The 24961-nt window shown below is 37.4% G+C and overlaps 2 protein-coding genes and 1 long non-coding RNA gene across 3 annotated transcripts; 1 reads left to right on the plus strand and 2 right to left on the minus strand.

Annotated features, from left to right (window-relative positions):
* The first annotated feature begins 184 nt into the window (after positions 1–184).
* Positions 185–821, plus strand: LOC112097762. The gene is made up of 3 exons (XR_002905244.1): positions 185–280; positions 381–509; positions 709–821. It is a non-coding gene; the product is annotated as an uncharacterized LOC112097762 (long non-coding RNA).
* Positions 822–14338: 13517 nt separating this feature from the next.
* On the minus strand, positions 14339–15184 carry LOC112097984. Its single transcript, XM_024183583.1, has 2 exons — positions 15010–15184; positions 14339–14748 (listed from the first exon to the last, which is right to left on the minus strand). Exons 1-2 carry the CDS (start codon positions 15182–15184, stop codon positions 14339–14341), a joined length of 585 nt encoding a protein of 194 aa, XP_024039351.1.
* A 3172-nt stretch (positions 15185–18356) lies between these two features.
* Positions 18357–20229, minus strand: LOC18041695 (UDP-glycosyltransferase 92A1). The gene has a single exon (XM_006432126.2). The coding sequence runs from the start codon at positions 20104–20106 to the stop codon at positions 18583–18585; it is 1524 nt and encodes a 507-aa protein (XP_006432189.1). The 5' UTR covers positions 20107–20229; the 3' UTR covers positions 18357–18582.
* Positions 20230–24961: the final 4732 nt, after the last annotated feature.

Here is a 24961-nt window from a genome sequence, read left to right on the forward strand (position 1 = left end):
GAAGGTACAATGGTGAACCTTCTTGCTTCTTTGGAGAAAATTAAGGAGGCTGAGATTTTAGGTTCTTAAATTTGATAACCTTGCTCTTTGCTTTGTTGTTCGGTTGAAGTTTTTTAGACAAGCAAAAGATTGTGCCTTTCTTTTGTTTAACTTCGTTTTTGTTTGCAGCGCTTATTGTTTTCGCCATTCGGAGCAACAGTAGAAGAGATGAAGAATTGAAGATTGGCAAGACAAAGATGAAGTCTGTTATGGTTTATTTTCTTGTAAGGGCTGGAATCAGGTATATATATAGTTTTGATCGTTATAAGCACTTTATGGAAAAAGATGGTTTCTGATTGTGATGAAATTGATTGGCTGGTGGGTGCCAAATTATCTGTTAGCTACAACCACCTGGGAAACAATGATTGCATGAAACTCTCAGCCCAACCTATCATTCCAAAAGCAGCATCATCTCCAGCAGTCATGTACTTTGAGCCCAGTGAACACACCAACCGCCTCCATTCATCAAGGTAATCTCACCTGCGTTAATAAGAGAAATATTAACGACAGTGACTTGTGTTTTGGTATTCATCGATGTTTTTTTTTTTTTTTAACTGCAGTCATATGAACAGCAATTCAATCAGTGGTCAAATCTGATGTTGTATCGTCCTCTGTTTTATTCATGCATCTAACAGTTGTAGTGAAAACATATTTCTGAAATTTCTTTAGACAAGCTCAAACACGCATCCTACGACACTGAAGATGTATTGGATGAGTGGAATACTGCCAGGCTCAAACTGCAAATCGAGGGAGTTGATGCTGATAATGCTCTTTCTTTCCTGCAGAAGGTATGCATCTCTTTCTTTCCTGCTGCCTCTTGCTTTGGTTTCAAACAACTCTTTCTGTGTTGTGATATTGCTAAAAAGATAAAAGAAATGAATGAAACTTTAGATGATATTGCTAGCCAGAAAGATACTTTTAATTTGAGTGTCACTAGAAGTAAGGAGGATAAATCTGAGAGGACGCAAAGTACTGCCTTAATTAATGTGTCTGAAGTGTGTGGTCGAAATGAGGAGAAAAATGCTCTGAAGGGCAAGTTGTTAAGTGAAACTGCTGAACAACCAAATGCCATCCAACTCATCTCTCTCGTAGGGATGGGTGGTATCGGAAAGACAACTCTTGCTCAATTGGCTTACAACGATGCAGATGTAATCAACAATTTTAATGTTAGGATCTGGGTTTGTGTTTCGGACCCTTTCGATGAGTTTCGAATTGCGAAAGCCATCATCGAAAATTTAGAAGGTTCTACTCCTAATTTAGGTGAACTGAATTCACTTCATCAACGCATTAATAATTCTATCTTATCTTCATTAAAGAATTGTCTAAACCAGAATGTTGTCGCTATTTAAACGATTTGCTTTTCTCAATCGATCTCGTTTAGAGTGCGAACAATTAGAAGAAATTGGTAGAAATAATTGTCTAAACCAGAATGTTGCCACTTGCGGCTAAAACTATCTGGGGTTTGTTGTGGTTAAAAAAACTAGAGAAGAGTGGCAAAATATCTTAGATAGTGAAATTTGGCAGGTGGAAGATTTTGAAAAAGATATTTTACCTGCTGTACTATTGAGTTATAACGATCTGTCCAATGAGATTAAACAATGTTGGTCCGTAATTTATTTGCACCAATTTCATTGCCTATCACAGTAAATGTCGGATAGAAACTAAATAAAAAAATTAGATTAATTAAAATGGAAACCGTTTCTATTTAACAGTCTTTAATTCTTGTTCTAAATTAGACAAGAATTAATCCGAAAGTGCACTGGCTCTTAACTAGAAATTGGTAGAGTGATTGCAAGGTACTTAAGAATATTGACCCAAAAAGAAGAGTAGTCGCACGAAACCTTAGCAGCCACACCCTCGCCACAACTAACCAGCAGTTCTTGTTTTTCAACCATCAGTCGCGCACCAATCATTAGCAGCAGCTGCCGTTCCTCTGCCGTCAACCTTCAGCAAAGCCACCACATCCCGGCCGTTCCACTGTCAAGGTGGTGAGACATCATCGTTTCTGGTCAAACCACTGTGCATAAGGCGCACTGACGGCAACAGTAATCTCACTGCTCTTAAAGCTTTCAGATCCACTGATCACCCCAACTTTTTTGGTCGTCATCGCCATATTCCGGAAGAAGTTAGCAGCCAGCAACCTCGTTTATTGTAATTGTTGAAACTCATGCCGGCGTTCCCGAACGAGGAGGGCGTCTCCTCTCTCTGGCCGGTACTGGTATTTTTAAATTTTTTCGTTTTTATTTTATTTTTCTGTTTTTATCTCTACTTTTCATTTATTTCCATTATTGTATCTTTATATTTGTATTTCTAGATTATTATTTGTTACTGTTGGTTGGTGTTCAGTTTGCTGGTTGTTGTCTCTGCGATTCCAGGAGGTAGTTTGGGTAACTGTTGATGGTGTCGCTGATACGAGCTTGCCAATCAAATTGGATCCACTGACCATTTTGCCAAGAGAGGAAGAAGGAGCCAAGCCCGTGGACAAGGAGCCCAGTAATGATTTTGCAGAAGCAAATCAACAGCTCAATTCTAGACCTGAGAGAACCAAGAAACAGTCAGGCTGGATGAAAGACTATCTCACGTAAACCATGGCAGCAATGATGGATGGATAATTCTTCTTAGCTATTATTTAAATTCTGTTTTAGATATTTTACAATTGCCAGCTCATGTTTGTTTTTATCCTTAGAATGCTCTAGAGGAGTCACGGGCTATATATCCCAAAAAAGAATATTGTGTAAGGCATGCTGATGAATAAAAAATTCCTTCTCTTTCTAATCTCTGTCTTATTCTCTTTTCTTTCTTATTATGGAGCCGTCACTCGCTCGAAGAGTGTTCAACCATTGGTACATTTCTTGATTTCTAGTAGAAAAGTATATCATTGGTGCTTTCATTGACTCTTTCCATGGCCGATTCTAATGAGAGCATCACATTAAAGGAACTTAGTGAGAAAATTGACAAACAAGCCTTATCCTTTCACTAGATGATGCAGCAATTTATGACTGCAGTAGATTCCCGTTTTGCTGAATTTCTATCTAAAATACGTGAGTCTCCAACAAATGTGGCTGGTTCTTTAAAACAACCACTAGTAGTGCCACCACTTTCATCTATTCCATTCGACGAGCGAGATATCTCTCCTATGGTCAAATCCATGAAGATGGAAGTTCCACGTTTTGATGGCTCTGATCCATACGGCTGATTATTTCGAGTGGAGGAGTTTTTCGAGTTTCATGGTACTCCAGAACATCAATGCCTCCGTATCGTTTCCTTTCACATGGAGGGTCGAGCAGTAGGCTAGTATCAGTGGATGAAATCCAACAATTTACTCACAACTTGGAAAGAATTTTTGGCTAATCTGAAGTATCGTTTTGCAACTACCCTTTATGATGATCCACAAGGCGAGCTGTCTAAACTCACCCAAACCACCACTGTCGTTGAATTTCAATCGGCTTTTGAATAACTCATGAACAGAGTTAATGGCGTTTCCGAGCAACTTCTCATCAGTTTTTTTCATAACCGGCCTGCAGCAGGACATCAGGCGAGAACTTCTCTTTAATCGGCCAGCAACACTCGTGGAAACCTTTGCTATGGCTCGAGCGCTTAAAGCCAAATTTAATGACACTAAACAACACAATTGCTCCTAGTCTAAATGGCAGCCACAGTCAATATTTCCTTCCATTACAAACACATAAACCAAAACCGTTCCTTTACCCATGCCTTCCCTTCCAATTTCCTCCACCATAAGTGCTAACCCACCATCATCAAAACCTCCACCACCACACATTAACAATAAAACAAACATTTTACCCGCACTTCTCCCCACTCCAAATTTACCCATCCGTCAATTATCCCCTACTGAGCTACACGAGAGACGCGAGAAAGGTCTCTGTTACTCTTGTGACCAGAAGTACAATCCCAATCACCGTTACTGTCACTGGTTCTTGTTACTTATCAGAGCCGACGATGATAATTTAGACCCGACCAAAAAAGGGGAACCACCAGACGAAGACGAATCCGCTGTCACTGGCGATATCTCAAGTCTAAATGCTCTCGCTGGACAAGCAAATCCTCGTTCCCTTCGTTTACAGGGCAGGATTGGATACCACACCTTCCAAGTATTAATCGACAATGGTAGCACTCATAACTTTATCAAGCCATCAGTGGCGGAATGCGCCGACATCGCCATTCAGCCAACAACACCATTTCGCGTCTACATAGGAAATGGTGATTTTTTGTTGTGCACTCAATTTTGTCAGCAAGTTCACTTAACACTACAAGGCACAAAGTTTCCATTGGACCTTTTTGTCTTGCCTATCAAGGGAGTTGACATTGTTCTTGGGATACAGTGGTTGCAACAATTAGGGAGGGTATCGCATGATTATTCGGCGCTCTCCATGGAATTTTCTTTTAATGAAAAATCGATTATTCTTCGAGGTGACGTATCTACATCTCCAACTTTAGTCACTTATAATCAATTTAGGGCACTGGTCCACAGCATTGCAATTTCAAGTTTTTGTGCTCTTCAACCTTTATCTTCATTGCCAATAGAGTCCTCTCCAAGACAAACACCTCCTTCCCAATTAGAATTTCCAACTGATTTACCACCCCAATTCCGTGACCTTCTCCACTAATATCATCATCTATTTTTATCACCCACAACCCTTCCACCACACAGAATTATAGACCACAAAATACACCTCCTTCCAAACACTTCCCCTATCAATGTATGCCCCTACCGATATCCACACTTCTAGAAGAATGAAATGAAGAAACTAATTAAAAAGATGTCTGACCAAGGAATCATATGACCCAGCCAAAGTCCTTTCTCTTCCCCAGTGCTTTTAGTGAAAAAGAAAGATGGCACATATCACTTTTGTGTGGATTATCGTGCTCTAAATGTAGTTACAATCCCAGATAAATTTTTGATTCCTACTGTTGACGAACTCTTTGATGAACTTGGCAAGGCTACGGTCTTCAGTAAATTAGACTTGAGAGCTGGATACCATCAGATTCAAGTCCGCTCTTGAGACATTTACAAAACGGCATTTCAGACACATAAAGGCCATTATGAATTTCTTGTTATGCCGTTTGGTTTGACGAATGCGCCCTCGACGTTCCAAGCCACTATGAATCAGATATTTGCTGCCTATCTTCGAAAATTTGTGATCGTCTTCTTCGACGACATCTTGGTTTATAGCGCTACCATGGCTGACCATTTAATTCACCTTGAACAGGTACTATTATGTTTGCAAATTCATTAATTTTTTTGTTAAATTGAGCAAATGTCTCTTTTGTAAATCAAGCATTAAATATCTTGGTCACATTATTTCTATTATGGGAGTGCAAGCTGATCCCCAAAAGGTGACCGCCATGCTCGAGTGGCCACTGCCGCAAACTACCAAGCAGTTGAGAGATTTCCTTGGCCTTACGGGCTACTACCGACGGTTCATTCATGGCTACGTTTCCTTGGCCGCTCCTTTAACCGACTTGTTATGTAAAGATGCATTTCAACGGAATCCTGAAGCCACAACAACATTTGAATCCCTTAAGCAAGCAATGGTTCAAGCTCCGGTGCTCAAATTACCCAATTTTGATTCTGAGTTCGTGATTGAATCAGATGCCAGTAACTTAGGAATTGGAGTAGTCCTTATGCAATAGGGCTATCCAGTGGCTTATTTCAGCAAAAAACAATTGGGCCAAAACTAAGAGCTTCATCCACTTACTTAAAAGAATTGCATGCGATTGTAGAAGCAGTCTCCAAATGGCGGCAATACCTCTTGGGCAGGTTCTTTGTAATACGCACAGACCATCGAAACATCAAGGAACTACTACAACAAGTGATCCAGACTCCTGATCAGCAAGTTTATCTGCGGAAGTTACTTGGTTTTCAATTTCGGATTGAGTATAAACCGGGCCTACAAACCGAACGACTAATGCCTTATCCCGAGTCCATGCAGCCTCCAAAGAAATAGAGCCAATTGAAAACAAGTATGCGAGCTCTTTTTGTTTATTTCTTCATAGTAGCCCTTCCTTCAATCTCCTTAAGGAATTATTGCGGGAAAATTCGATTTGTCATGACCTTCTCAAGCTTCATCACCAAGTTTCTTCAGGGCAGTTCACGGCTGACTATTCCATTCATAATGGAATACTTCTCTACAAAGGAAAATATTAAATTAGTGTTGAATCTTCTTCGAAAGCAGCCTTATTAAAGGAGTTTCATTCAACCCCATTGGCAGGGCACGTTGGCATCAACAAGACTTACATTAGATTGTCAGCCAATTTCTTTTGGTTTCACATGCGGAGTGATATTGAAAAATTTGTCATAGAATGCTTAATATGTCAACAAACAAAGTATTCAACTAAAGCCTATGCTGGTCTTCTTTAACCATTACCTATTCCAAGTTTGGTTTGGGACAAAATCACTATGGATTTCATCACAGGACTGCCTTTGTCTCACGGTTATTCTGCTATTTTGGTTGTGGTAGATAGGCTGACGAAATCGACCCATTTCGGTCTATTACCAGGTAACTTCACGGCCCATAAAATTACAGAGTTATTTATTGACATTGTGGTTAAAATTCATGGCTTCCCTAGCTTTATTATTTCGGATCGCGATCCTGTGTTCTTGAGTCAGTTTTGGGATCGGTTGTTGACTCTTAGTGGCACCTCTCTACACCACAGCACGGCCTATCATCCGCAAACAGATGGCCAGATGGAGGTTGTCAATCGCAGTCTTGAGCAATATCTTCGTGCCTTCACACAAGACAAACTGAAGACTTAGGTTTCACTTCTTAGTTGGCCAGAATTCTGTTACAATTCCAGCTACCATAGCGGTTTAAACATGACTCCATATCAGGCATTGTTTGGTAGACTTCCGCCCACAATTCCTCCTTATGTGAAAAGCTCTACTTCAATCCAAGCTTTGGATGAAATCCTTCTCGAGCGTGATAAACTGTTGAAATCTTTGAAAGATAACTTGCGTCAAGCTCAACATCGAATGACCCAAAAAGTTAATACTCATCGCCGAGAAGTTCAGTTTTCTGTTGGAGATAAGGTGCTGGTCAAGCTTCAATCGTACTGCCAGTACACAGTAGCTTCACATTCATGTCATAAATTGGCCAAACGCTACTATGGACCTTTTACAGTAATCGCTCGCATAGGTCCTATTGCTTATAAGCTTGAGTTACCTCCGGCATCGAAAATTCATCATGTTTTTCATGTTTCCTTACTTAAACCATTTCATGGCTCCACTCTTCTCAAAATTTCTCCACTACCAAAATACAACATCGACAATCACCCCTTGTCTTTACCAACAGTTATTTATGCTACTCGCACAGTGTTACAGCAAAGGAAAATTGGTCCCACAAGTCTTTGTGCAGTGGACAAGTAGCTCTCCTTAAAACGTAACCTGGGAAAATTTTGGAGCTTTTTGTCAACAATATCTTGCTTTGCACTTTCCAAGAGAGGGGGAATGATACGAGCTTGCCAATCAAATTAGATCCACTGACCATTTTGCCAAGAGAGGAAGAAGGAGCCAAGCCCGTGGACAAGGAGCCTAGTAATGATTTTACAGAAGCAAATCAACAACTCAATTCTAGACCTGAGAGAACCAAGAAACAACCAGACTGGATGAAAGACTACCTCACGTGAACCATGACAGCAAGGATGGATGGATAATTCTTCTTAGCTATTATTTAAATTTTGTTTTAGATATTTTACAACTGCCAGCTCATGTTTGTTTTTATCCTTAGATTAATGCTCTAGAGGAGTCACGGGCTATATATCCCAAAAAGGAATATTGTGTAAGGCATGCTGATGAATGAAAAATTCCTTCTCTTTATGATCTCTGTCTTATTCTCTTTTCTTTCTTATTCTGGAGTCATCACTCGCTCGAAGGGTGCTCAACCATTGGTACATTTCCTGATTTCTAACAGAAAAGTGTATCATCGCCCCAGTGGCAAATCGAAGAGGGTATGCATGTGTTAGAGGCATTGAGTGGTTCTAATAGTTTATGTGCTAAGGTTTCTGATAACTCGTCGTGGGTTTATTAGTGAATCACCTAGGAGAGCAATTTGTTGCGGGTTTTTCCTTTTAATAATGTCACTGGATTTTAAGTTCAGATTGTGAGGTTGTATTACGATGCTAAATTGTCTTGTTGTACTGTGGTTGAAATGGTTGTTGTAGGTGTGGGTATAGTTGTAGGGGGCATTATAGTGTCTTCCTTTTTTTTCTTTTCTTTTTTGATGAAATGTGATTTCACCTTATAAATTTGAGTTAGGTAGTCATTCCATAAAATGTTTTCCAATGCCTTTTGAGACTTAATGTGTGAAACCACTCTTCAATTCGGTTATAAAGAAAAAAATCTATAGTGAACGAGACTTGAAACTTAAGTTATCCTAAGTATTGCATTTGAGCCTTCTTGTAGCAGTGTATTATTGACTATTTTTAACTCATAATGCAAGGTTTACTTTCCTAAAAATAAAAATAAAAGTTGGTAATACAATTGTGAGTTTGGAGATAAAATAGTTGAGACCTTTTCAACAGATTGTAATTTGGGGTTATGGAGAAGCGTTGGAGATCTTTAATTAATGATTTCTTTTATTATTATTTTTTATAGGACTCTGTCATATCCCTTGTAGCTGATGTACGTGTTAACTACTATTGACAAAAATATCAGTTTAGTTCATTAACCTATAATTAATGGGAAATTTACAAAAATAGCCATACAATTTTAGCGTTTTTCAATTTTAACCCCCCCAAATTTTTTCTATCAACATTAGCCAAATCACCAAATTGTGGACGAAATTGCCCTCATCATTCTCACGTTTCCCTCAACCAAATTCCTCCCCCTGTCACCAAAATCTCATCACCGGAATCCCGTATACATCGTCAGTGGCATAGATCGGCAGCGGAGGAAGTTGTCGGCGGCTGAAACAAGCTAAATCACGTTGAAAATCTTTGGAGATCTCCAAAATCAAAGACAAAAATTGGAAACCCTAGGTGAGTTGTTATTGTCGTTGTTGTTGTTGTTGTTGTTTGGGCTGTTGTTGGTGTTTAATGGCGGTGGTGGGTGAGATGCATGTGGGAAAGGAAAGGGAAGAGAAAGTGAAGAGAAAGGGAAGGGAAAGGGATAGGCGCATGCCGCGCGCATCTCGCGTGCAACAGTTGCTGCCTCGTGCGCGAGATGCGCATGCCGCGAGCGAGCTGCGTGCCAGCCTACGCGCGCTTGGCGCAGCCTCTTGGTGCGACAAGCACCCCGTCGCACCAAGAGACAGCGCGAGTGGTGCTGCCCTTTTTTTTTTTTGCTTTTGTTCATAATTTATTAACATGTAATACTTTTAACTTGTACCAGATAAATGGGCAAATAAAAAATACCATTGCATAACCCACCCGGACCAAGAAAAGAACCAGGAATGATGAAGATACCTAATGCTGATCACTTTCCCAGGCGTATCACGAGTATGTGCAAATTAGATGTCGTTGTTAATGCCATCCGGGAAAAATTAACAAAGCAACAGTTGCAATTGTTCAAAGAAAATATATTTAGGCATTTCCTACTGTAATACCCTAGACCCAATTTTTTGACCCTCCACCCAGATATACATATAGAGAGAGAGAGAGAGAAGAGACGAGAGAGAGAGGAAGAGAGTGTTTGACTTGGTTTGACCCGGATCCGACCCGGAAACCCGCGACCTTGACCCGGCGATATCTCCCGATTCCGGCCACCTCACCGGCCGTGCTTGGTACCGATTTGAAGCTTGAGAGACGAGCAACGTATCCATGCCATCCTAGTCACCGGAAACCGACCAGAACGCCGGCGATTTCAACTCGAAAACTCGCGGCCAAACCCGTTTTCGCCGCCGTCGATTTCGCCGGAGTTTGGGCACACTTCTAGCTGGTTCTACTCCTCATGTCACCAGCATCATTTTCCGACTAACCACTGATGCCAGGGACGTTGTTTTGCCGTTGATCGGCCATTGATGGTTTCACGACTTCGGGAGCTCGATCCGGAGCCATCGCTGCGCATGGGAGGTCACCACCGCCACCATTGGACTCAGCGTGGCTTGAACTTTCAGTTCTGAGCTTCCCGTCGCCGTCGGATGAATTCCGGTGACCGTTGTCCGGCAAGGGTATTTTGGTAATTTCACAGTCTAAGGGCAAATTTGTAATTTCAGATTTTGTGGGTATTTTAGTAATTGCTGTAATTGAGGATAAATTTGGTAATTTATGATTTTGAGGTTAATTTGGTAATTTTGATATGAGGGTATTTTGGTAAAATTGAATTCAAGGGCAATTCGGTAAATTCATAAAACTTGAGGTTGAATTTGTAATTTATGAATCAGTGGACAATTTGGTAATTTTGAGTTAGGGCAGTGAGATAATTTGAGATTACGATGGTAATTCGGTAATTTAAGTCATTAAGGACATTTTGTAAATTTACGCTCCGAGGGTAATTTCGTAATTTTTGACATTGTGGTTATTTATGTGATCTGAATTGAGGACAATTTGGTAATTAAAGATTCTGAGGATAATTTGGTAAAATAATGATGTCTGAGGATAAGTTGGTAAAATAATGATGATAGGGGCATTTTGGTAATTTTGGTATGTAGGGGTATTTCGGTAATTTTGTGCATGCGGGAATAGTTTATTGTCGATAGATATTCGTTTCGAGATTTATTATATAAATTAGTTGTACTTCAATTTACGGAAAATGATTATGTCGTTTCCTTGATTAGGAGGATTCGCGAACGAGAATCAACCCGCGGACGTTGTCGACACCGAGTCTGGACGTTGTCACTGTGAGTGGAATATACGAAACCTATTTTTAGAGTTAATTATGATAGTAAAGCATGTTTGCGGAATAAGTATTTTAAATGTTTTGATTTAATGATTTCTTGAAATGAATTTAATGTGATTTCCTCGAAATGGATTTTATTCACGTGTTGATATTATATTAAAATGTTTGGTTAATGATTTTGTATATGTGACTTTGAATGAGCATGATAATATTTTAAAGATAAGAAAAGTGTATTTAAATATGGTAAGTATGGTTAAAAGGATGAGTATAGTGATTATTTTTGAAATCATTAGACAGTACCCTTGCCTCCATATACTGAGATACATATCAGTTATTGAAATACAGAGATACAGATATGAGATACAGATCAGTTACAGAGATATAGTGATATAGATATGGGATACAGATCAGTTACAGAGATACAGTGATACAGATATGGGATACAGATTAGTTATTGAGATACAGAGATACAGTGATACAGATATGAGATACAAACAGTTGAGATACAGATGAGATACAGGCCTTTGGGGCCCGTCTGAGTACACACAGAGGCTTTGGGCCGTGTGCTTGGGCGCTTTTGTCCTTTGGGGACTAGATTATGCATGCACAGATATGATGAGATATGAGGTAGTATTTCCTTGTCTATCCGTTGTAGCTCCGGGGCGTGACGTTACCCAGATAGTGCGTCATTACCCGTCCGTTGAGGTCCGGATATGACATGAGCTATGAGATTTTCCCCATCTATCCATTGTAGCTCCGGGGCGTGACGTTACCCAGATAGTGCGTCATTGCCCGTCCGTCGAGGTCCGGATATGATAAGATTATTCCCCTGGGTACTTGTTTGATGATAGTTTTGGTATTCAGTATTTGATATGATACTTATCATGTTTCCATCAATTTTATGCAGATTTATGTAATATACTATTTCAGTGACTGATTTGAATTAAATAAGTTTATGTAAGTTCTTGTGATATTTTGATGAAATTGATTTGAGAAAGATTAAATCATTTTAAAAGAATTGATTTTTTTTATTAAAATTACTATCCACTCACTAAGTTCACTGAGTTTTATACTCATTCCGTTTTTATTATATTTTCCCCCCCACAGGAGATTTACAGGTATATCAGTCGACTCAGTAACGAATGTTAGTTTTGAAATTGTGGTCACGTGATGGTGCTAGGAGTCGCAGATTTAATAATTGCGATATTTGGAATATTGCGAGTCGTATTTATTTATTATATTTTGTAATTAAGGATAACCACTGTATTTTAATATTAGGATGATTTAGGCGATATTTGATATGTTGACTTGAGAAGTTGGTTATGGAGGATGGATGAATATTGAATTATTTTGGGAGTGTTGTTTTGTAATTTGCAGGATTGGGAATGTTTAATTTATAAGGGAGATTCTGCCGAAATTTTTATAGAATTTTTAGATATCGTAAATAGTGTCGTTTCGATTTTACGAGTTGAGATAGACTCGCCCTGGGGGGTTGCAGGGTGGGTCGTTTCACCTACAGTGTCGAAGCTATCCGTTCAGTGGCGTAATTGTGCACAATATATTGCTTCGGCAATTGTCTCATGGCGCTGGAAATGAAAAAAATGTGTTATGGTTTCAAGTTGGCGACCATTTGATACGGCTATCGATTGGAGAGTGGTGCCTAGTAACGAGACTTTGCTATGGCAAAAATGTCGTCCTGACGAAGCATAAAACAATGCATAAGTTACTTAAGAAGTATTTTGGAGGGAGGAATCGCGATATAAATATTGGCCAGTTCGAGGAAAGATTTATGAACTTAGACTTCAAGACTATGGATGACACCGATGCGCTAAAAATCACCATGTTTTACTTTGCTGATAGAGTACTGAATGGTGAGCAAGTTTCATATGCTTTTGTTATGTTATTATGATTTCAAACCCGAAATTATATTATGTTCATCCCCTCGAAACAACAGGCCCCAGATGGCTATGGTCCGAATGTTGATGCTGGCTACGGTACGCATACTGATGTTGGTAATGACGACGAGCACACCCCCATGTCGTTGTACAGTCTCTATGGGGACATAAGTGGTGACAGTGTACAGATATTCACGGAGGCACCTCCCAGCGTTAGTAAGTTTGGACGTCCGTACAGACCGTCGTATATCTTTGGCAGTCCTTACTTTATTCCTCCTTTCAAGAGAGTTAGGAATGTCAGGCCTCTACCCGCACTCAACATTATGGACTATGAAATTGATGAAAGATCGAGTGTGAATATGAATCCGCTTAGGGGACTAGAACATTCAAGGCTATGTAAGGAGTTTGATCAGTAGTTTGCTGGCAAAATTTTCGTGGATCGGCCCGTCCAACAGTCCCGAAATTTCTTTGAAATACTAATGGGCAATGCTTCGATGGGGTGGCTTGGTGACGAGGTAAGTGTGTTTAATGGTCAGTACATTACAGTATTGTTCATATTTCCACTGGCAGGGATTATGTTCTAAATTTACTTTGTTTAATCCCTTCACAACATATTCACACATTTTACCGCTTTATCAGTGAGAAGCAACGACGATTTCCAAATGCACTACCGCAGCGTGTCACACATACAGATACATATTTTTGGGCATGTTTACGAACTCTATAATCATTAACTATAATTTCGATGTTTTAAATATCTCGAAATGTTATTAATTTTCTACTCATCGTGTAATAAGTGTTCCTAAAGTAATTATGGAACAATGGTAGTTGTGATGTCCATTCATTACAATATGGCAGCAACTTTAACAGCTATATGGATGGGCGGGAAGATATCATGTCCAAACTGTTTATGGACGTCGATATGGTAAGAATTGTCACTCAATCTTATGGTAATTGTGTATAAAATATACTAATTTAACATTTTATTTATGTAGATATTCATCCCTGTGAATATAGGCGGCGATCATTGGGTACTAGCTCGAGCGGACCTTCGCGCGAAGAGGGTGCAGATTTACGACTCGTTGGTTACCTTTCGCAATGACAAAATATATTTGCGTAAATTCAAACCTCTTCAAGTTGTCTTCCCTCAATGACTTCAAGATGTTGGATTCTACAACATCCGACCTGAGCTGTAGAGTGCCAACCCTTGGAAAATAAGAATCGTTAAGGATGTGCCCCAACAAGAACCTGGAAGTGGTGATTGCGGCGTATTTATGTTAATGTTTACAATGTATTTTATGTTCGGGCTAAAACTTGATTTTGATAGTAGCCACGGGCATTACTTCAGGAAGAAAATTGTTGTAGATATATTCACGGCCGATATTGCCTTGTAAGTCATTGTATTGTGTTCAGACTTGATGTATCTATTAGATTGTTTTTCTAATAGATATAAACTTTTGATATATTCATATATTTAGTTATAAGTAATTGTTGATCTACTTTAGTACTCATTATGCAAATGAACATAAAATAATATACCTCATTACATATAATTGTAAAATAAATTATAATAAGAGTTCAGAATCCATAATTAGTTACAATGATACAATCAGTTTGGATTCGACACAATGAGATTTTTACATCTCTTACGGTTATGACTTGGTTGGTTGCATCGACCGCATCTCACAGTTCTTCGATTAACATCCTCACCGATAGAAGGAATTCTTAACTCTGGACGACGACCAGGTGGTGGTGCTTTGATCAGTGGGTTAACTCTGATTTCCTGGATTTCTTCTAGAATGTCCCAATCTGTCATGTCACCAACCGGCTCCACTGGTTCTGCATATGCCATGACCAATGAATGTTTAGAGTAATAATCAGAGCAAAGACTTATATAATCCACACGGACGGATAGACAAACAGCAATTGCATGAGCACAAACTAGCTGATCGAGTTGGAATACTCTACAGGAGCAAATTCTTTCATGAATGTCAACTATCCCTTCCTTCATACCACCACCTAAAACATGAAATCGATGCTAAGACACAGGCCGAACGGTCATTCTTTCGGCCAAAATTCTCCTTTCGCCGACTATCTCATCTGCCCACGTTGTTAGACGAGTGCTCATCGATTCAGCCACAATTTTCCTATCATAAAACCATTGCTGTAATGTTTTTCTAAAGTGATCAACAAGATGAGTTACAGAAAATTTATGCGGTTCCCTCATTAAAGAATTCACGCTTTCCGCAATGTTAGTGGTAAGTATGATGTATCTCCTACCTTCAAATTCAGATCTTGCCCAATTACACGTACCCACATTATTCTCTAAGTAATCAGCCGCGCCCGAGTGGAGCATCCACAACCCTTCAAGTTGTCTTTTAAATTCTTCATGTCTATATTCATTTGCTGCATTAATAAAGGCTGGCTCGATTTGATCCCAAATAGCTTTGGACATCCTGAATTTAGACTTAATGTTGCCTTTGACATGGTAAAAACAAACTCCATGAGCAGCAATATGAAATGCTTTTAAAACGGCTCTCTTGATGGCAATGCATCACTGAGAGATAAATACTAACTCTGGCCTATCGCCAATCACTCAGTGTACTTCGTCATAAACCATTCCCAAGCATCATTATTTTCTGAATCCATGACCCCAATAGCTAACAGATACAATTGATTATTACCATCCAGACATGTTGCTACAAACATGCTTCCACGATATAGCCCCTTTAAATTAGTGCCATCTACAGTGATCACAGACCTAATGTACTGCGTGAAGCCCTTGATGGAATATCCAAGTGCAACAAAGTAGTATAAGAAATTATCATCTTCATCCCGCTGAAGGTGTATCACTGTGCCCTCATTTGCTTGGTCAAAACGTGAGAGTATTTGGGAAGTAAGTTGTATGACTCTGCAGGGTTCCCTCGTACTATTTCAAAACCAACTTCTTTAGCCCGATATGCTTGTTGATATGTTAACTGGACACCGTATTCTTACGATAAGATGGCCAACAACCCAACTCCTAACTTGACGGAGGCCACTAGGCAAAACCTCATTAGAGCACGTATGAACATTGTCAACTCTTCTCACTACCCAAGGAACATTCTGCTCATCTGAACCTCTCGTTGCGCGAAGACGCCAATTACATGATTCCGAAGAACAATGAGCCTCAAAGCGTGTCGTTATGGACCGTGCAATCTTGAAATCAAACTTTTCCCACAAGGCCACTTTGCGCAATTCCAGTATTAACTCATTCTTCTCAGCGAACAACTTTCCCACACCAATGTCAGCAGAATTACAGCTTCTAACTAAGTTTGGAGCAACCAAGTTTGAAGGCAAAACTGGAGCAAGACTCACCAGGGGATTAACTGTTGTCCTCTTCCTCGAACGGGCCATCGGAGGAATAGGTCGGTTGTCTCTATTATTAATAGGAATATCATATTGATGCTCATCCTCATCATTGATAGGAATATCGGAATGACCAATGCCCCTATCATCAACTTCAGTATTGGAGTTCATGCCTTGCACACTATTGAACGGTTCCAAATAAGCATTATCAGCTTCTGTGTTGTTGGTGTCATAACCAGGATCATCATAACTGCGGAACTCATTATTGTGAAATGGAGAGTAATGTTGCCCTAACGACGTCCCTAATGATAACACATCTTCTTCAACATCCGCTAACGTAATGGCATTATCATCAATAATGTCATTGTTTTCGTTGACTGGTGAGTAACGTTGCTGGAACGATATTTGTTGTGGTAACACCTCTTCCTCAAAATCGGGGACAGATTCGTTTGCTCTAAACAAAATTTCACTTTTCATAAGTGGCTCAGGATTTTCGGCCGGAACTCGAGGATATGTGGTGACAAATATAGGGATGCATCCATAATTGACCACATCAGAGGCCATGTGCAGCACAACATTAACCATTTCATCATTAAATATGCCCATAGGTAGTGAACATGCACGATACATTGTGTTACTAGACCTCAAAGTTGTCTTCATCGTCAAACTATATTCATTAGGATTTATCTGTAAAACTTCATACATCCTTGCCAGAAATTGCTCAAACGTACAATCTTTCTGAACTAAAAATGTTGTATTCTTCGCATTCATGTACTCCGTATGGCCATTTGCTAACATAATTGAAGTACAACGGAATCCATTAAACCTAAAAATTATAAAAAAAAAACAAGAGATAAGATTCCACGCTACAAAACCTAGTAAATTGAATATGCAGTAAACTTATGTGGATGAAATGAAGTATACAATTTTGGATTTGTTTCGTCTCATCGTAAGCTTCGAAACGATATATTATACGCATAAAACGGACACATGTAGCCCAAGTTATTACTTTCGGAAAATAGCTCAAATTTAGTGAGACGGGCAGTGGGACATGTGCCTGTCTCACATAAAACCAGTGGGAACAAGTGAGATAGGCGTCTGTCTCACGTAAAACTAGTGGGAACAAGTGAGACATGTGTTTGTCCCACTTGCTTGTCTCACATAAAACTAGTGAGAACAAGTGAGATAGGCACCGTCTCACATAAAACCAGTGGGTTTTTATGTGCAACAGGCGCCTGTCCCACTTGCCTGTCGCACATATTTTGGTGAGACATGCAAGTGGGACAGGTGTCTGTCTCACATAAACTTGCTGGTTTTATGTGAGACAGGCGCCTGTCTCACTTGTTCTGGGCTTTTGTTTTGCTCGATTTTTCAGGGGTTTCAATGATTGATCTTCATTTCTCAACTCAAAATAACTACTTTAACAAGTCACATTGTTTTGTTAATGAAAAATAACAACATTTGCAATAAAAACTCACTTCAATTTCGAACTCAAATGATAAAATCAATAGATTAAAAGTTTAGGTTATTGTAAGAGTATAAACTAACCTTAAGAAGCTCTCCAATTGATAATTATATCTTCAATTATGCAATGCTTGTTTGATGAAATTTGTTAATTTATTGAGAGTGGTAAAGTTTGTTGAGTGATGAAGTTTATTAAGTTGTTGAGCTAAGGTTTAAGTGATGAGGGTAATGTAGTCCAAAAATAGGATGTTTAGCTAGTTATGATAGAAAAAACTTTGAGGGGTTAAAGTTAAAAAACACTTAATTTTTTTAACTATTTTTATAAATTTCCCATAATTAATATAGAAAATATAATCTTGTCATGTCATGTCACGTTGGGCTGTTGGCGTAACTGTACCCATTACCATAGTTTCAATTTGCATGCATGGATTCCGGATTCTGCTCCAGTGCATTAATGTCGCATTAATGTCGTTTACAATATAACAGTTGTCTTTCATTAGATTTTATTGTGTTTTTTAAATTTCATTTACTCAATTTCGTCTCTACAAATCACAACAAAAGATGGGAGTTTCATTGCGCTGATAGTCTGATTAAACTGTGTGTATATGCTTATTGTTTACCCTTTCGCCAATCGGGTAAAATAGATGTCAACAAATGATGTCAATATATCACGAGGTTAATGTCTATTAATATAATTAATTGAATAATTAATTATGTTATGACCGTGTCAGAAAATTTGGATATAAACCCGACACGGTGGTTAGCCAGGCTGACACAAACACGACTCAAACCATTCTAACCCATTTTTTCGGTGTCATAACGTAATTGGTCTCAAAAACTTTCTATTAATGAATATTGAATGCCTATAATAATAATGCACAGAAAAAGCAGATGAAATTGGAAACTCCTGAAATGATCAAATTGTTCGAAAAAGAAGGTAACGCACGCAAACAACTGATAAGACTTTGCACATTGCAACTCCAAATACAATTATTAAGTTAGGGGAAGACTTATTACCTCAATTGTCTGCAATGTGGGATATTACACCGATTGATCTTGTCTTCTTAACAAAATGGACCTAACAAAATCATCCAATCCTTTTAAAGAGGATCCTCTGTCTTCTCCATCCTCTATCATTGATCCCCTTATTTGCCTTCCAATTTTTTCAGCTTTCTCCTTCATTTCTTGCCCCTTCCCTGCCTTGTCCATCACCATTTCTATCACATTTTCCACCTCGTGTCCTACAATCGTACTTTGAACTCCTCTTGTCAACTCTACAGCCACCCCCATTTCCTCAACAAGCATCTTTGAATTATAAGCCTGCTCTGCTGCCATTGGCCAACCAATCACTGGCACTCCTTGGCTTAAACTTTCTATCACTGAATTCCAGCCACAGTGGCTCAAGAATGCTCCTGTTGATTTGTGTGACAAAATCTCCAACTGGGGTGCCCAGTTTCTCACCAACAAACCTTGTTTAACTTCTTTGATTCTTTCTTCAAATCCCTCAGGCAACCATTCTGATCTAAATTCACCTCTCAAGTCAAAACCAATAGGCGGCCTAATGACCCAGATGAAAGATTTAGCACTTGCTTCCAAACCAATGGCCAGTGCCATCATTTGGGATGAACTTATTGTGTTTTGTGAACCAAATGAAATGTAAAGAACAGAGCCAGGATCGCGTAAATCAAGCCATTCAATGATCTCCTCAGGATTTACTCCAGGTTTTTTCCCTGAATGTTGATTGTAAATTGAAGAACCTGAAGGTGCTGATGAGGACGATTTCTTGAGATAAGATTGAGGAAGCAGAGGTCCAATAGCCCAAACAGGAAGCTTTGTGTAGTTTCTAAGCCATTGCAATGCTCCAGGTTCAATCTCTTCAGCAGTATTACACAACATCCCATAAGACTTCAATGACTGTGATATCTGTGGCTGCATAAACTTAGACCAATCATCAGTACCATCAGCCATTCTCAAATACTTATGCAACTGAGTGATATGAAAATGGCATCTTTCAGGAAACCCTGGCAGGGTAAACTCATCAGAGTTTGTTTTCCTGTGAGGAAGATTAAGCCACAAAGATATATAAGCTAAGGTGCCATAACCTCCACCAGTAGAAAAAGTAACATTAGTAGTACCTGCACTTTTTGCAACATCCACAGCCCATCCAAAGAAAATATCTGTTATTATACAAATTGGAGGCTTGCCTTCTTTCTCTTTGATGCCCATTAAAAGATTGTATAATGGGGTCTTGAGGCTTTGTGATGAAGCAAAAAAATTGATGATTAGGTCGAAAGACAAGTTCTCGGTGTTTTCAGTGTTCGGTGGCAAGCCATGGTCAGAGCTACAGAAAGGGAGCTCAACAAGATTGATGTTGAATTTTTCTGAGGAATTGGGATTATTACAGGAAATGGTATTTTGAAGGTATTGGATATTGAGAGGAGTATTGGCAATGGTTATTTTGAAGCCAGTGCTTTGGTGGATTTGCCTTGCTAGAGCTAAGAATGGTATGAGATGGCCATGAGCCATAAATGGTAGCATCACTATGTGCTCGTTTTCGCTGCCCATTTCGAGTGCTTTGTTTCAATTTTTGCTCAGAATTACTGAGTATGTTTGGAGACTGAAGAGAATAAAATTGGAATTAGAATTATTATTCTGCTTGAAACGGATCTTCAGGCGACTAATTTAAGAAAATGCTGGCGGCACCGAACATTTAGTTTTTTGGTGTAACACGTGGCCAATTCAATCATTCCAACGAACGTGACTACGTGGAGTCACATGGTTCACAAGAACCGAGTCATACAGACCTGCGGTCTTCATGTGAACAACTTCAGAAAATGATAATCACAAACAAACAAAAGAATGTTACTTTTCTAAAAGTTTTCTTTTCTAAAATATTCAACCCGGGTCCACTTATAACTCAGCCGCTGCACGTCATATAGCCGTTTTTTTTAAAAAAAAAAATTATTGCGAAAGCAATCCAAGGCTTCTATAATTTTAGGCGAAACCGGCCACCGGACGAAAGAATTCGACGTGGGAACTGGCAAATATCAAGAGTAATTATCACATAGTTACCCAATTTTAACTAAGGGTCAGTTTGGTAATGCTGCAGTTTTTAAAATAATTAATGTTAGTTGTGCTGTAAAAATAATTAGTTGTGAAGAAAATCAGTTAAGTGTTTGGTAAATTTTATTTTCAAAAGTACTGTAAATTTTTAAAGCAGTTATGGGTGTTTGGTAAATCTTATTGTTAAACTGCTGTAAAAAAAATAAATGACTAAAATATACATAATGTAAGATGAAATTTACTTATACATATAAAAATGTACACGTACAACAAATATTATAATAAAATTACATTGAATATGCATGAAAAAGGTGATAAATCACTTACTGTTATTGAATATGGTGATGGAACACGTACTTGATCTTGCTTTGTTGCACTAGATAAGTTTTGATAGAACACAAAATATGAAGAAATAGGGTAAACGAAAGGCGTGGGTTAATTACAATAAAAAATTATTAAAATATTGATTTTGTTTTCAATTTAAATAAGGATAATTTCGGGTTTAAGTAATAATTGTAAGGATATTTATGAAATTATATTAAATGATCAAATTGATTCTCAAAATCAGAATCTAAAAGTTACTCCTTCCCTGCTTTTCAAAATTAGCTGTAGGAGGAGTTGATTTTGGCAAAAGTGATTTTGATTTTTTTTACCAAACACCAAAATTAACTTTTAGATTTTTAAAATCACTTTTAACCCTCCCAAAAGCAATCCCAAACGGGGCCTAAATATCAAAATTATTTGGGACAACCTACTTTTAACGTGCGAATGAAATACGTTGCTGATGACAAAAGTAGGTTGACTTTTGATAAATTGTCTTAGTAAGATTGTTGTGAGCTTAAAAAGCAGAGTTTATGCATTTGATAAATTTTATTATGAAAGTGATGTTTATATTATATGACGTCTAAAATAAATATATATTTAAATTGTCTTCATTTTGTATATATTAAGGTTTATGAAAAAATAAGATATAATTGTCCTTTCGTCAAAATAGTAAGGTTATAATAACTAATAAGAATTTTAAATGTGTAGGTATTTTTAATAAGTTGCTTATAAAAAGTAACTCATTATCTGCTTTTAAAAACTGTATCAAAATAGAAAAACTTATAAAATAAGTAGTTTTTTAAAAATTTACCAAACACCATTTGTTGTCAAAACTTATGAAATAAGCGGCTTACAACATTTTAACCACACCATGAAAAATTTAAACATATATTTATTATTTTATCAAATTTTTTATTTAAAAGTCATATCTAAACGTATAAACTTTTATTTTTAAAACTACAGTTTTTTTTTTTTTAAGTAGCTGCAGCCTAGAAAAAATAATTCCTCCATACCAAACAAATTTCAATGAGACTAGAAACTGAAATTTCTCCAAATCTCAAGCCCATCAGACCATCAGGAGGCGGCATAGGCCCAGCAAAGTAACCCCGCTTTGCTTCATACCATGGCTGTGCTCGAGAAAACGAGGAAGCAAATGAACTAAGTAATTTTTTTTTCCTCCTTTAGTCTATAGAGATGAATTGGAGCTCAGTGATTTGTGAAGATATCCAAAAATTAAAATAATAATAATAATAATAAGTAAAACGACAAGAGTTATGTTTGTCCCAATATTTGAAGCTCTAGATTAACACAATTTGCTTTGGAACATCAAAGTTATTCAATTTGTCTAGAAAATATTCATCATCATCTATTGAGTACTATGAACTAATTTCTTTTATAACTACAAAAGTAAAGTGTATATATATATATATATATATATAAGGACATGTACACCTCTAAGATTTGGGGCAATAGTCATTTAGACCCCAAAATTTAAAATAGGAACATTAAAATCCTCTTTTAACTATAATTCCCTTTGAATATAGTAACTAAAAATTAATTTTAAAACTTTTAATAAAAATAAATATAATATAAACAAGGTAATCTATCTAGTAAACTAACAATATTAAATAAATTTAAACATGAAAATTATTATAATTATTTTAATAATGTACTTGTATTTATTGTAGTGATTTAAATAAATAATTGGGTTAAATATATTTTACAATTAAAAAATACCATGTACTAATAATGTTAAAAAATTATTGTACATAATATTCAAAATAATTTAAAGTTTATAAAAATTATTTTAATATAATGTTTTTGTTTATTATAAAATATACTTTATGTTTATTATAAAATTTACTTTAATATAATAAAATATGTCTAATAGATTGTAATATATTACAATTATTTTAAATAATGAAATTATTTTAAAATGTATATATTATAGCATTTATTCTAATATTTTAATTCTATTTATTATAAAACATTTGAGTGAATTTATTTAGGTTATTAGAGTCAAAGGGTATTATGATCAAAAAGAGGTTTTAGTATTCTTTTATGAAAATTTAGAGGTCTTCATGACTATTTTCCTAAATATTGGGGGTGTAGACGTCCTCTATATTTGAGAAGCGAAAATGATATTTGCCCCAAGTCAAATCCCGAGTCAAATCCTAAAAATCAAACGCAGCGTTTTACTAAAGCCAAAACGACGCCGTTTTGCTTGCCAAATATTTCCCATTTCCTTTGTCAATGGAGCTCCAACCATAGCCAAATATTTCCCCTTTCCTTTCCTTCGTCGATTGAGCTCCAGACACTGCCATTCACAATCCACAATCCACGCCAAAAATTGCCATTCACAATCCACAACTCACAACCATGATTCCACACAGAGCACGACTCCCACAGCCATTACGCGACAGCTACAACCAACATGTTTGAATAGAGATTGAACTCTTTAATATTCGGAGAACAGATTTGGTTGCGAAACTTGATTTTTAATTTGCTTGCAAGTTGAGATATTTCGATTTTTTTTTTTTTTGGTAAGTCACTAAGCCAAAAGCTTTGCATGAGCTTCTATTGCGGTTTTGCTAGTATGAGAAGCAAATTAAGAGACTTTTACTTGTTTATTTATATTTTTGGTAGTTGCTACAAGTGATTTTTCTTTTTGAATTGTTTTCTTTTGACACTTGTGTTGAACAACGAAGTGTAATGTCATGAAGAAGAGGGTGACAAAATTTGAAGATTATGAATGTGCAAGTGTTTTTTTCCCTTTTCATAAATGTGTAATTGAAACTTTGAACTTTACCTTCTTACTTTCTTTTTCATAAATTGTTCATGGTGCAGTCTCCTTTTGCTAATTGAAGAAACAGTTAAAGGGGTTTGTAGTAGGGAAGAAAGAGAAAACGAAAATGAAAAGAGAAAGCAGAAGTTAAATCCCCGATGCATGTAAATAGCATTTTTTTAATTAAAAAATTAATTCTAAAAAACGGCATCATTTTCTAAAGCTTCGGGGTTTGACTAAGAGATTGACCCATCAATGCTGATTGAGAAGAGATTCTTTTCAGAAGTTAAAAGATTTAGATTAAATTACATAATAGTAGAATTTATGTGGGTATAATTAAAAAATATTTATCCTTTTAAATAACTTTATATAAGCACGAAATAGATATTAATATAAATGTGATAAAATGAGAAGGTCAAATATGATCACTCAAATATATTAATATGTTGTATCCAATTTTAGGGCAAAATTATTCTTTTCATCCTACAACTGTAATTAATTCTCAGGTACCTCACCTAGGACCCTCTTATAAGGGGTAAGTGGGTAACTGATTGACCATTCATTCTTGCTAGTTAGCTTCTTTAATTTATAACCCTCTCTGTGCGCTCATTAAAACGCTCATTCCACCGTTTTTAAAAATGTGTTCAGAATGGCTGCAATTATCATCACTCCCAGATCCTTTTGTTCTTGTAATCAAACTCTATCTGTAGAGGTAAGAAATAAAAGAGCATAAGAAATAAAAATGCAAAACACAGAACTATAGAGAGAGAGAATAAAATTTTAGTCGGCATACTTGCATAGAGGAGAGAGAGAGAGAAGGCAAAAGCTAAGTTGGGTTTCCCCAGTTCTCTCATATTTCATGAATAGGATTCTACATCTCTTCAACAAAAATGCTTAAATGAGATGGGCATCTTTGATACACATATTATTTACAAGCTTCAGCCAATCACACAGCAGTGAGAGAAAAAGGAAATCAAAACACTTAATTAACGGCATGATCTAGTTTTTGTCGCACCATTTAAATTACATCTACGTAATTAACTGCATAATCTAGTTTTGTGTCCATCTATGCCATTGAACCCGGACTCTTTCCTAGTACATGATTATGGCTCTCATATCATTGCCACTCTTTCAACCGACTGCCTCGTGTTGGGCCAAAATGGGCTTCAACTGCAGAGAGATTAGCAAAATAAATAAATGTGAAGAATGGTGAATCATTTTCATTTAATTTTCCACTTCCTTTTACGA

The sequence above is a fragment of the Citrus clementina genome, unplaced genomic scaffold (genome assembly GCF_000493195.1).
Source record: "Citrus clementina cultivar Clemenules unplaced genomic scaffold, Citrus_clementina_v1.0 scaffold_5, whole genome shotgun sequence".
NCBI classification, from domain to species: domain Eukaryota; kingdom Viridiplantae; phylum Streptophyta; class Magnoliopsida; order Sapindales; family Rutaceae; genus Citrus; species Citrus x clementina.

Bases quoted from the DNA above. Each gene is read 5' to 3' on its own strand.
- LOC18041695 (XM_006432126.2), bottom strand. From the start codon at position 20,106: ATGGGCAGCGAAAACGAGCACATAGTGATGCTACCATTTATGGCTCAT.
- LOC112097984 (XM_024183583.1), bottom strand. From the start codon at position 15,184: ATGTCCAAAGCTATTTGGGATCAAATCGAGCCAGCCTTTATTAATGCA. The intron at 14,749-15,009 runs GTAGGAGATACA...TTCATGTTTTAG, and splicing joins GGCAAGATCTGAATTTGAAG to GTGGTGGTATGAAGGAAGGG.